We start from the raw sequence: 13,209 nt of genomic DNA, 5'->3' as shown, positions 1-13,209 counted from the left end.
TCGGGAGTTCGAGACCAGCCTGACCCACATGGAGAAACCCCATCTCTACTAAAAATACAAAAAGTAGCCAGCGTGGTGGTGCATGACTGTAATCCCAGCTACTCGGAAGGCTGAGGAAGGAGAATCGCTTGAACCTGGGAGGTGGAGGTTGCGGTGAGTCGAGATCGCACCATTGCACTCCAGCCTGGGCAACAAGAGTGAAACTCCACCTCAAAACAAACAAACAAACAAACAAAAAACCCAAAAGTTAACTGTAAAACAGCCTTAGGCATTCCTTCAAGAGGTATTCAAGAAGAAAGCATCACTATCATAGGAGATGACAGCTCCACTGGTGTTACTGCCCCTGAAGACCTTTCAGTGGAACAAACTGTAGAGGGGGATGACTATGATACTGATGATTCTGACCCCCTGAGATTGCCCAATGGGCTCATAAACAAAATGGCCATGGTGGCAGAGATAGAGGTTATGCATGGGCTCAGCAACATAGACTTCCACTCACCGATGCTGACCTGGCTAAAGGCACTGCCGAGTACCCAATCTGCCAGCAGCAGAGACTAACAATGAGTCCCTGACATGGCACCATTCCCCAGGGTGATCAGCAAGCTACCCGGGGGCAGGTTGATTACAGTGAACTGCTTCCATTAAGGAAGGGGCAACATTTTGTACTTACTGGAACAGACTAGATATGGATTTGCTTTCCCTGCATACAATGATTCTGCTAAAACTACCATCTGTGGACTTACAGATTCACCTTATCTACCGTCATCATATTCCACACCGTTGCTTCTGACCAAAGAACTGACTTCACAGCAAAAAAGTATAGCAATGGGCCTATGCTCATGGAATTCATTGGCCCTACTATGTTCCCTACCATCCAGAACCAGGTGGATTGATCCAACATTGGAATAGCCCTTTGAAGATTTAGTTATAGCACCAGCTAGGTGGCAATACCTTGCAGGGCTTGGGAAGGTTCTTCAGAAGGAAGTCCGTACATCCTCTTAATCAGTATCCAATACATGGCATGGTTTCTCTGATAGCCAGGATTCAAGGGCCCAGGAATCAAGAGATGGAAATGAGAATGGTACACTATTACTCTTAGTAATACCACTAGCAAAAATTTGTCTTCCTGTTCCCATGATTTTATGCTTTACTAGCCTAGAGGTCTTAGTTCCAGAGGGAAGAATGCTTTCACCAAGAGACATAATGATTCCACTTAACTGCAAGTTGACTGCTACCTGGCCACTTTGGGCTCCTTGTGCCACTGAATCAACAGGCAAAGAAGGGAGTTATGGGGCTAGCTTGGGGTGACTGATCCTGCCTGCCAAGGGGGAACTGAACTACTACTCTACATGAAGGTAAGAAAGAATACATTTGGAATACAGGAGATTTGTTAGGGTGCCTCTTAGTATTAACACTGTCCTGTAATTAGAGTAAATGGAAAACTACAACCTAATCCAAGCAGGACAATGAATGTTGCTGTGGCTTTAGGAATGAAGGTTTGGGTCACCTGTTAGGTAGAGAATCACAAGCAGCTGAGGTGCTTGCTGAAGGCAAGGGGAATATGGAGGGTTAGTGGAAGAAGGTATTTATAAATACCAGTTACAACCATGTAACCAGCTGTAGAAACAAAAACTGTAATAGTCATGAGTATTTTCTTTTTATTTTGCTATGAATACATTTGTGCATTTTCTTTTCTCTTATTCTTTTATCATGTAACTTTCTATCATAGTATTTAAGTATTGCTAACATTACATCATTTATGCTAGGTAAGTATTTAAGTTATGGGATATCATGGAGAAGAGTAAACATCAGACAAGGACTTTACCTCCTCTTCTGAGGAATGGTTTAGTATGTTTTCCGTTGTATGCTGGATAGTTGTATCATGTTAGGTGGAATTATGATCGTGCTATTGTCTTTATTTGCAGATTAACTATGGTTTACGGAGATGTGCATGGGTGCCAAGTTGACAAGGGGTGCACTTGTGATGGCTAATTTTATGTGTCAACTTGACTATACCATGGGGTGCTAGATTAAACATTATTTTTGGATGTGTCTTTAAGGATGTCTTTCGATAAGATTAGCATTTGAGTTGGTGGCCTTAGTAAAGCAGATTGCCCTCACTAATGTTAGTGGGCATCATCCAATCTGCTGAGGGCCTGAATAGAACTTTCAAAAAGGAGAAGGAAGGAAGAATTTGTCCCTTTTTCTTCCTGCCTGCCATCTGGAGCTGGGATATTGGTCTTCTCTTGCTCTTCGACTGAGATTTATACCATCAACTCCCCTGATTCTGAGCCTTCAGACTTGAACTGAAATTACACCACTGGGTTTCTTGGGTCTCCAGATGGCAGATGGCAGATCATGGGACTTCTCAGCTTCCATAATTGCGTGAGCCAATTTCTCAAAATAAGTCTCCCTCTGTCTATATGTCCTACTGGTTCTCTTTTTCTGGAGAATCCTGACTAATACAATTCTCCATTCAAATTTCTTTTTCATGAAAATGCCTCCAATTTTTCCAAATTCTTCATGAAACATATCTTGTATGACTTTCTTGATCTCCCTCTCTCTCTCTCTTTTTTTTTTTCTTAGAGATGGTCTTACTTTGTTGCCCAGGTTGGAGCTCAGTGGCACAATCGCAGCTCACTGCTGCCTTGAACTCCTGGGCTCAAAGATTCCTCCTGCCTTAGCCTCCCAAGTAGCTGGCGATTATAGGCAGGTGTCACTGCTCCCAGGATTAAAATTTTTTTTTTGTCAAGACAGGGTCTTGCCATATTGCCCAGGCTAGTCTCAAACTCCTGGGCTCAAGCAATCCTCCTGCCTCAGGCTCCCAAAGTGCTGGGATTACAGGTGTGAGCCACCACGTCTGGCCCCTTGATCTCTTTTGGTCTATGTAGCACATGATGGCAAATAATCTACTACAGTGTCTCTGACAGGTTTGTATTTTTGGGCCTTATCTTCCCAAGCAGAATTTAACAACCTTAGAGTAAGAGCTTTTTCTCTTATTTCTTCTGTGTGTATTATTATTTCTGTGTGTATTATCACTTCTTCTTCCATTTGTTAATTAATTTATTCACTCATTAAACACATATCTGCTGGGTGCCAATACAATGGTGAACAACACCAGACAGTTCCCTTAACTCTTATGGAGATTACAGTTTAGTTGGGGACGTAGAAATGAATAAAACAGCCATAAAACAAATGCACAATGATAAGTGTCAATTATGTTCTGAAGGGAAGATACTTGACGAGAGTCCACAAAGGGGAACCCTACCTAACTTTGGGTGGAGAGGAGGATGGGCAGGGCAGGAAAGGCTAATCCAGACAAAGTCATGTTTGAGCTGAGATCTGAAGAATGAGTAGCTTTTCACTAAATAAGATAGAGAAAAGAAGTGAAGGTTAGAGAAGAGTATTCCAGATAGAAGTTCTGGCTTAAAGAGGGTGGATAGGGCCACAGTATCACACACAGCAAGCCTCAAGATACAGGGACTGACCAAATAGACAATACTAACCATTTTCTTCAGTCTCTTCTCTTCTCGTTTTCTTTCAAGCTGTGCCTCCTTTTCTTCTGCCTCCCTTTTCTGACGTTCCTCCTCTTGGGCCTTTAACTGGGCCTGATTGAGATTAGAACCCAGAAAAATCAGAACCCTCAATTTGAACAGAAATGTGATCTTTTATGTTTAGGATAGTCAATCTACCAAAGTGCCTGTCCTATCTCTGGAATAAGTCTGCACTTGGTGATGAAAGTAGAAAACTCAATCAACATGTCATCAGTTATATAACTTAAAAGTTTCTCCAAAAGAATCCTTTTCTACTTGGGAAGGAAAGACTGATCATAAATAATATCACTAATTTTTCATTTAAAAATGATGACTTTGGCTGGGCACGGTGGCTCATGCCTGTAATCCCAGCACTCTGGGAGGCCGAGACGGGCGGATCACGAGGTCAGGAGATTGAGACCATCCTGGCTAACACGGTGAAACCCCGTCTCTACTAAAAACACACAAAAAATTAGCCGGGCGTGGTGGCGGCCGCCTGTAGTCCCAGCTACTTGGGAGGCTGAGGCAGGAGAATGGAGTGAACCCAGGGGGCGGAGCTTGCAGTGAGCCGAGATCACGCCACTGCACTCCAGCTTGGGCGACAGAGCGAGACTCCGTCTCAAAAAAAAAAAAAAAAAAGATGACTTTTTAGTTCTTACTGCCTATCTGTGAAAAACTAACTCCAAGTTAGAAACAGTTTAGGAGGAAAAAGGTTTTCTGTCATTTCACCAGAAAACCCCCAACTGATAGAACTGTTTATTTTTTCTTGGTAATTACAAAATTTACTTCGGATAGTCTAGGTCAAAACTTTGGAAGATAAGAACTAACCCCCTTTGCAAATTCATTAGGTCAGACATCTGCCTATAATACACTAATCTTGTTTATGTGTAAATCTTCTAATCTGCTGGCTCTCATCAATTTTTATAACATTTTCTTCCTGCTGTGTTAATGATGTTGATGTTTCTGTCCCCCTTATTTTCCTAAAATTGTCAAAGAATTCAGGCCAGTAGGCCAAAAAACCATTTCCAAAGTTGACGTAATTCTATTGTCTCAAGAGTTCTGAAAAAGTGAGGTTTCATTTTTTAAGAAAGACCTAGACAAATCCTTTTTTTTTTTTTGACTCAGTTTGCATTTTGAATTTATTACCAATTTTTCTTCTTCTTGTTTTTTCTTCTTCTCTGCCAAGATTCGCCTACGTTCAGCCCGTTGAATTGCTCTCTCTTCCATAGCTAGAAAATAGTAACAGAGTTCTAACATTTTTTATATTGAAAAAAATATGAGGAATACTGCAAGAGAAATGCCTCCATTTCATAGTAAAATTTAGTGTTATTATCAGGGTTTTCTTATAAGTTGAAAGTTCACAATCTCAGAAAATATGTAGAGATAAATAGAACTTATATACTCTATAGGTTAAAGACTTATTATCCCATCCTCAGCAATGAGGAACAATTTATAAATTAATTGTTTTGTTTATATTTTTATTAAAAATGATTTAAAATGATTTATGATTTATAAAAAATGATTTACTGATTTATAATGTGCCTTGATGATAGACTTTTAGTATATGAAACCCAGAAACCAGAATTATAATTTGATTATATATTTGATGAATGCAGGAAACTTTAATTACACCTAACAAGTACTTTGAGAGTAGAATCATTCCTCAAATCCTATTGAATCTGCTAATTTTTCTTAAGTCACTGTACATATGTCGGTATATATAAGAACAACAACAAACAAACTAAAGTTTGGGGTCACGATGAAGATATTTCAGTCTAGTTTTAAGGCCTGGATATACAGATGGGCAGGAAATGGAATTGTACCAGGCATTTGGAGAACTGGCATATGAACGAATTTGAGTGTCAGAATCCTGTTCTTGACAGTCTATTAAATATCGATCCAAAAGAAACAAATGTGCAAGATGGTCTGATAATATGACTCTGTAATCAGTTGGGGCTTTCATAGGAAGAAGGGCATGGATGGGAGGAGTATCAAGTTCTGCTCACCTAAGCCAGCCAATAGTTACTTTCAGTTCCTTGTGCCATATTACAGAGAAAAGAATTTAAGTCCAAGTTTTAAGAATTAATAAACAAAAAACTCACCAGGCTATTTCTTACAGATATTAAGTGTCTGCTTTGCTGAAGAAGAATGGTAGTGCCACAGATGGCGAGAGTGAAATTGTCTCTCAGAAGGCAGAAATAGACTAGGGGATTAAAGTAAGAGACCCCTAAGAAGCAGAGTCTCTGGTAATATGCCCTTTGCCCATCTTTTCTAGATCTAATCATTAAAAGACTACTTGAAAGTAGACTGGGCTTCTAAAATAGCTAACTCCTTGATCAAACAATAATTTAAAAAAAAAATCACACTTAACTGGGCATTTCCTGACCAAGCTTAACGACAGGCAACGCCAGCATAAATTGCTGTCCTGGCAGATAGTTAATGCAAAGACTGCCAATTTCTTCATTAATAGGAACTGACTGCAGGCACAGTATCTTCATTTGCAATTACTTCTTGTTAAACCAGCAATCTTGTCACAGGTAAAGCATCAAATTTACAAACCACAATATAATTGTCAAAGTGCCAACCACCACATGCAAACATATGTACAGTGAAGGACTAAGTATATAGTACAAACAATTAGCAGATTCACTAGGTGGGTTCTGAAGAATGCTTCTATTCACATAGTTTAGTTTAAATAAGGGTTTCTGGCCAGGTGCAGTGGTTCATGCCTATAATCCCAACACTTAGGGAGGTTGAGGTGGGAGGACTGCTTGAGGCCAGGAGTTTGAGACCAGTCTGGGTAACACAGGAAGACCCTACCTGTACCAAATAAATAAATGTTTCTATGTGCATCAAAAATGTTATCAAATGAAGATATCTGGTTTGTAGGTTTCATTACTAAAATCCTATCAATAAGTTACAACATTGTAAAATGATATAATAACTTAGCTTGGATTACTGTAAACTGATCAATATTTGAACATTAACGAAATACGATGACAGGTGACCTTTACCAGTGTTTGTCCTTGGCAGCAACTCAGAGCTTTCTCATTTGTATAATTATCCCTTTTTTTTTCACAATCCAAATCTCAAATTACAGAAAAATGACACACCTTTCAGCTATGTTTTTTCTGTGTGTGTGTTGGTTGGGAATGCCAAAAATGTTGGCAAAAGGGGCAGTAAAAAAGTACTGGGGCTCTCTGGTGTACTCCACTCCTCACATGTCTACCGTTCTGAGATTTTTGATGTCAGGTTCTGTCAAGTCTCAAAACCTCAAGAGTCGTCAGAATTCAGTACCAGTGTACACATTCTACTCTAGGAGAGGAGATTACAACCACCAAGGCACCACCGAGACAGCCTTGCCTTTTAGTATGGGATGTGGTGTCATCAATTGCTTTGGCTTCCTTTTGCGTCCAGAAAGACAATTTCGGGAGTCACTTCTACTGCCTTCAGTCCCAGGGGAAGCAACAGGTGAACTAGGGGAAAAATAAAGGAAAAGAATTTAGATTACTAACCAGTTTCCTTCAAAGTCCTTTGACCTGAGAAGCTCAAAGCCTTTTACAGACCTTAATGAATCCCTATTCTCTGAGATAACTACATATCATATCCACGCCATAAATGTGTGTAATGAGATACGGAAAGGTTGCGTGATCAGCATGAGTCTACACAGTGAGTCAGGTACTCTGACTCCCATCCTAATGCTTCAAATCCATAAGTATCACCACATCTTATCCTACCATTTACCACATGCAATGAGTATGTCTCAAGCACAACTGAAACCATCTTAAATGGCTTTTCAGAAATTTGGGCTCTTATGTGAGGCTCAAAGATGTTTTGTTTTATCCCTAACAACTACAAATTTAAGCTAGGAAATAAGCCAGCCCAGGGGCTGCTCCACATGGACCTGATGTTGTCTGACTTGGCTTCTCAGCACTTAACATAGCTAGAAACCCAGAAATAGAGCAAGAAAGCATTTTTCTGTTTAACTGGCATAGTAACAGAGATCCTCAAAAGCAGCCACGACCCAAACGCTAACTGTGTAACCGGATCCTTACAGGCATCCTTGACTATCTATGCCTGTCATATGCTAGTCGCAACATAGGCTTCTTTGCTTTGAGAGCACAAAATCAAAGAAAAGGAAAGATCATAGAACTCAGAAGCAGGACAAAGAAGCTCAGGAGCCCCAAGTGAAAAACTCCTTAAAATGAGTCCAGAGAGTTCTGATAGAACAGACATACTTCACAAGCATCTGGCAGGTTCTTGGTTCCTCTTCTCTGGGCTTTGACAGCAGGTGGCTCTGTGTGTCTGTGACTGCTGAGGCATGCTCTGCTGCCCACTGAGCCTCTGCCAGACGCTGGTTATTCTTCAGCTCGAGAATTGTTTTCTGCTGTTCCTGAAGTTTCTTCTTTTGCTTCTCAATCAGCTGCTGCTGGAAGACATGGCGGCTGTGGAAATGACCCAAGCAAAGCGGTTCTGCTTTCTGGCTGGTGGTTCTGAGCGTCTCGTTGCTGCCAGGCAGTTGAGGGGGTTCAACACCCAGGGTCTGGTGCTGCTTATTGCCAGGTGCACTCAAAGGGACATTCTGAAGGGAACCCTGCAAGTTGCCTGTTGTTCTTCCTAGGGGAGGACTGAGCATACAATCACTGCTTCCCAAGGGAGGCTTTTCCCACAAAGGGGGCACAGCAGTCACCTGAGAGAGAGAAACATGTTATTACTCAACTATTTAAAGGACTGTGCTGATGAAATTCAACATTCATGAGGTCAGTATTGTTTTGTTTAATGGCACAACTGCCATGTATTGCAGGTAAAGGTGGTCTGTGCTCCTGGCCTGGCTACCTCAGAGGCCACCACTCTTAAAACATGCATTGTTGCTCACCATGAAAACTGGGAGAGTGGCTGGCTATGGTGGCTCACACCTATAATCCCAGTGTGTTGGGAGCCCAAGGTGGCAGATCACTTGAGGTCAGGAGATTGAGACCAGCCTGGCCAACATAGTGAAACCCTGTCTCTATTAAAAACACAAAAATTAGCCGAGCATGATGGTACGCACCTGTAATCCCAGCTAGGCTTACAGGAGGCTGAGGCAGGAAAATCACTTGAACCCAGGAAGTGGAGGTTGCAATGGGCCAAAATCGTGCTGCTGCACTACAGCCTGGGCAACAGAGTGAGACTCTGTCTCAAAAAAAAAGAAAACTGGGAGAGTGGCTACAGCTGTATGAACCACTGCCATGGGCCAGGACATTCGCAATAGCAAAAATGTTCTCTTATAAATTTCTATTTTGGACAGTTCATTTGTGAATTAGGCAAGGTTACTCCAGATAAATATATATACATATATATACACACACACACACACACATATATATATATAAAACAGGAATTTAATATGCATAAATTGACTCTGAATTTTAGTGGAAATTTGAAGATGTTCTGGCAAAGGATATATTCTTTCTCAAGAACGTTTGAAAACCAAAGAATATCTTTACAAATTAATAATATATCTCTGTTCTTTCAATGCCTCTCCTGACACTAGTAAATTAATCATATGCCATAGTACAGGATATTTATTTATTTCAGCATCAAGGTCCCGTCAAAGCCTAGCTAACCGTCTCCAGTTATTCCTGAACTATCTATGGGTGGGAAATATTTGAAAGCTCAGGATTGCTGGGCAAATATCTGCATTACATAAGAAAATGTTACCTAATAATATTTTGTATTAGCATATGACTAGTTCTCAAAGCTTTATTACATAAATTCCATCTAATAAACTGAGGTACCATACTCAATTACAAGTTCTATACAGAGGGGAAGGAAACAAGAACTTTTACTCAGAAACAGTTATCTTGGCCAAAATTATGGCATGTTAAAATGTCTCTACTAGAATGGTTTGATTCCATGGTCTAAGATCTAAGTTTTTGATTCTGCCATCTGCAATGGCTTAAAGAGAAAAATGCTATGAGCTATCTAATATCAGAAGCTTCTTGTTCTAACAGGATGCCATCCTTAGGGACTCAAAAATATTTTTCATGATTATAGAAATGCTTTCCATAGACTCAACTGAAATGAAGGATGTGGTATATGGAAACTCTGACATGTTAAACACTTTTAAAAGTAACCTTTTATTTCAGAAATGTCAGTGAACACTTATTAATGAGAATACCTGCTTAAGTAATTTAGTATCAAGCAGGGTATATGTTTTAGGTTCTTTTAAACTTGGTGGTAATGACACCTTATTAACCCAGCAAGACTGTGTCAAAGCCCTCAGTAAAGCGACAGGGTTTCTTTTGGATCATGGTAACTTTTTAACATGAAAATAAAGAATATGAAGGAAAAGCTTAGTGGTACAGATTGCACTCTATAATAGAGCAGGAGTGAATGGTCTGACTTAATTAGAGAAAATCACCTATTAGCTAACTGATAATTTTGGAAAAATTCAAGGTACAGTTTATGTGTTCTTAGTACATGAGTTCCTATGATTGTATAATTAATGAGCATCTAACTAAAGATTTTATATATTCATTTGTTCATGTTTTGCTGTACACTCTGGAAAAAGATTAGTTTACTTAGTCTCTACAGGGTTTATTGTAGCCCTCTATTTTCATTTGCTCCATTTTTAACGATATTATCCTTTCTTGATAAAGTCTTTTGCTCTTGATTTCAGAGATTTGGAGGCTTTTTTTACTTGAGTCTCTCTCTCTCTCTCTCTCTCTCTCTATATATATATATATATATATATATAGTAATTTTTCTGTTTTGCACAGGTAAAAATACTTTCTGCTGACTTTTTTTTCTTCATTTCAGAACAGTGGCACTTTGTAAAGTAAAAGGTTCTATACAGATGTTTTTTAAGATAGAAGTCTGTCTTGGGTCTCAATGGAGAAAAAAGTATCTGCCATAAAGGTAGATACATTGCCTAGTGGAAGGGACCAAAATGTTATACATAAGTCCCAACAAGCATCTTCATGATCCTCCCTCTCTGAGAGAATAAGCTTAAATTAAAACCAGCCTGCTTGCCAGCAGTAATCAGGGTAAAAAGCAAGGCTGGGGATCCTCCAGTGCACAATTTAATGTCACATGTCTGAATTAAGTACTTAACAGCATTATGTGGAGGGTGGAGGTGAGGGGGTAGAAGATCTTCTCCACAAGGTTTTCTAAACATGACAAGTGCAATGATAAAAGAAGAAAGCTGACAGGATTGACTTTATAAACACTTAACAACTGTGTATAGTACCAAACACTATAACTAAACCAAAAGACACATAACAAAATGGAAAAAATGTTTGCAATATATAACAATAAAAGCACCAATAATCTTAAAATATAAAGAACTCTTAATAAATAAGATAAAGATATCAAATAGAAAAATGGACAAAGGGCATGAAGAGACAAGTCACTATATATCTGTATCTTTCTACATCCATAGATAGATATATATACAGTCGTGCATTGCTGAATAATGGGGATTTGTTCTGAGAAACAGGTGATTTTGTTGTGTAAACACTGTAGAGTGTACTTATACAAACCAGGATGGTATAGTCTGCTGCACATCTATGCTATATGGTGTAGCCTATTGCCCCTAGTCTACAAACCAGGATAGGATGTTACTGTATGGAATACTGTAGGCAGCTGTAACACATGGTAAGTATTTGCATATCTAAACATAAAAAAGGTAAAGTAAAAACAGTATACAAGATAAAAAATGTACACCTGTATGGGGGCACTTACCATGAACAGTGCTTGCAGGACTGGAAGTTGCTCTGAATGAGTCAATGTGAAGGCCTAGGACATTATTATACACTAGTGCAGACTTCATAGACATTGTATACTTAGGCTACACTAAATTTATTATAATTTTTTTCTTCAGTGATGAGTTAACCCTAGCTTACTGTAACTTTCTATTTTATAAACTTTTAAATTATTAACTTTTTGACTCTTTTTATAAAGTAACAGCTTAAAACACAAACATTGCACAGCTGTACAAAACTATTTTCCTTTTTTATATACTTATTCCATAAGCTTTTTTTTCTGTTTTCAAAGTGGTTGTTTTTTAAAAAAATTTTAAAACACATTTTTGTTAAAAACTAAAATACAAACACACATATTAGCCTAGGACTACACACGGTCAAGATCATCAAGAAGTCACTAGGCAAGAGGAAATTTTCGGCTCCATGATAATCTTATGGGACCACCACTGTGTATGTGGTCAGTCATTAGCCAAAACATTGCTATGTGGTGCACAGTATATTTTCAATAGAAAAATGTTTAACCTTACCAGTAGTCAAAGAAATACAAATGTTGAAGCAATCATAAGATGAAAATAGAACATGCATTCCATTTTTAGGTATTATCCTAAGTAAAGCATTATGGATATGCGTAGATTTAGCTACTACGATGTTCACTGAAGCACTGTTCACAATGGCGGCAAACTGGAAACACCTTAAATTCCAGGAATAGAGGAGCTAAACAGATTCCAGCTTATGGTTCATTACAGAATATCATGTAGCCATTACAAAATGGTGGCACAGAATACTAGTCCTCAGACAGGGGATGTGTACCACGTCCACTTGCAGAACTTAAAAAAACAGAGCTGCCCCACACCTGAAATTCTGTTTTAGTAGATGTGATTCTGAGGTATACTCTCAGTTGAGAACTACTATTGCAGAAGTATACGTAATGACAGAAAATGCTTGTGTTATATTGTGAAAATGCAATTTTTTTTTTAGAAAAACAGTAAGTATTAGTATTAAGAAGAAAAAAACATGGCCTTCCTTTTCCTGAATTTTGGCAGACTAGAGTTTCTCAGTGGCCTGACTAAAGAACATTTAAAAGCTAAATAAAATATTAAGAGATAAATTTGCATATGCGTAAAGACTAGATGGCTATACTTTAACATGTTATTAGTGATTATCTATAGATAATAGAATTATAGGATGTTTTGCTGTGATTTTCTATCAAATTGCTACAATTACTACATATGACTTTGCTTATTAGAAAAAGAAAAATTTCAAATTTCCCCTCTTCTAAGTCACAAACTCATTTGGAGAGGAAATGTCTGATGATCAAAAAGAGGAGTTCAAGAGTTATAGACAGCGCGTTATCTGTCTGTTCCTAAAGGAATATTTCACTTAGTTGTTTTAAATGCCCTCTCGATATTACATCCCTACTAACTTCCAACGATGCCAAAGTTTACATATGATTATAAAAAGGAGATTCAATTCAAGGAAATAAACACTGCCTGAAAGGTAGTGCATTGAGGCAGCTCTAATCTTTTGATAGCCTAGACAAGGCAATCTGACGACGACTGACATACCAGCTATAAAAGCACAAACCTCAAATGCAAGTGTTGACTAAGCAGGAAAAACAATGTACCTGTCCATTTCTTACTGGTGGACCCACCACGGCTGTTGCCTCCTCGGGGAGACTGATGCCTGATGACTCACTGGCACTGAGTTTCCCCAGTGATGCTGCCTTCAGCAGTGCATCCATCTTCTTCCTATTTTCCTCTTTTGTGAGAGCCAGCTCTCTCTTCAGGAGCTCGGCGCCACACCAGCGCTGCCATTCTGTAAAGCAGTGTCGGAGAACTTGTTTCCGGTTATGCTCAGCGGCCAGTTGTTGTTTTCTAAGCAACAAAGCACTTCCATTAAAATAAAGAAGCCATTTACAGTTTGTTAATTGA

At 39.0% G+C, this 13,209-nt stretch overlaps 1 protein-coding gene across 3 annotated transcripts in view; it reads right to left on the bottom strand.

The window, feature by feature from the left end:
• The window catches only part of CCDC191 (coiled-coil domain containing 191), an 88,655-nt gene that overhangs the window by 33,474 nt on the left and 41,972 nt on the right, over positions 1-13,209 (bottom strand). For 2 of the 3 annotated variants that reach the window (XM_001107271.5, XM_077993913.1), the window contains 5 exons: positions 12,903-13,152; positions 7,772-8,223; positions 6,897-7,009; positions 4,680-4,762; positions 3,507-3,608 (listed from right to left, as the gene is read on the bottom strand). In XM_001107271.5, the coding sequence (XP_001107271.3) occupies positions 3,507-3,608; positions 4,680-4,762; positions 6,897-7,009; positions 7,772-8,223; positions 12,903-13,152 (1,000 nt within the window). Of the gene's footprint in view, positions 1-951; positions 1,031-3,506; positions 3,609-4,679; positions 4,763-6,896; positions 7,010-7,771; positions 8,224-12,902; positions 13,153-13,209 lie in introns of all 3 variants that reach the window. The other variant, XM_077993912.1, reaches the window with a different exon arrangement.

This window comes from Macaca mulatta, chromosome 2 (genome assembly GCF_049350105.2).
Source record: "Macaca mulatta isolate MMU2019108-1 chromosome 2, T2T-MMU8v2.0, whole genome shotgun sequence".
NCBI lineage: Eukaryota > Metazoa > Chordata > Mammalia > Primates > Cercopithecidae > Macaca > Macaca mulatta.
This window is presented reverse-complemented; position numbering and strand designations above follow the sequence as displayed.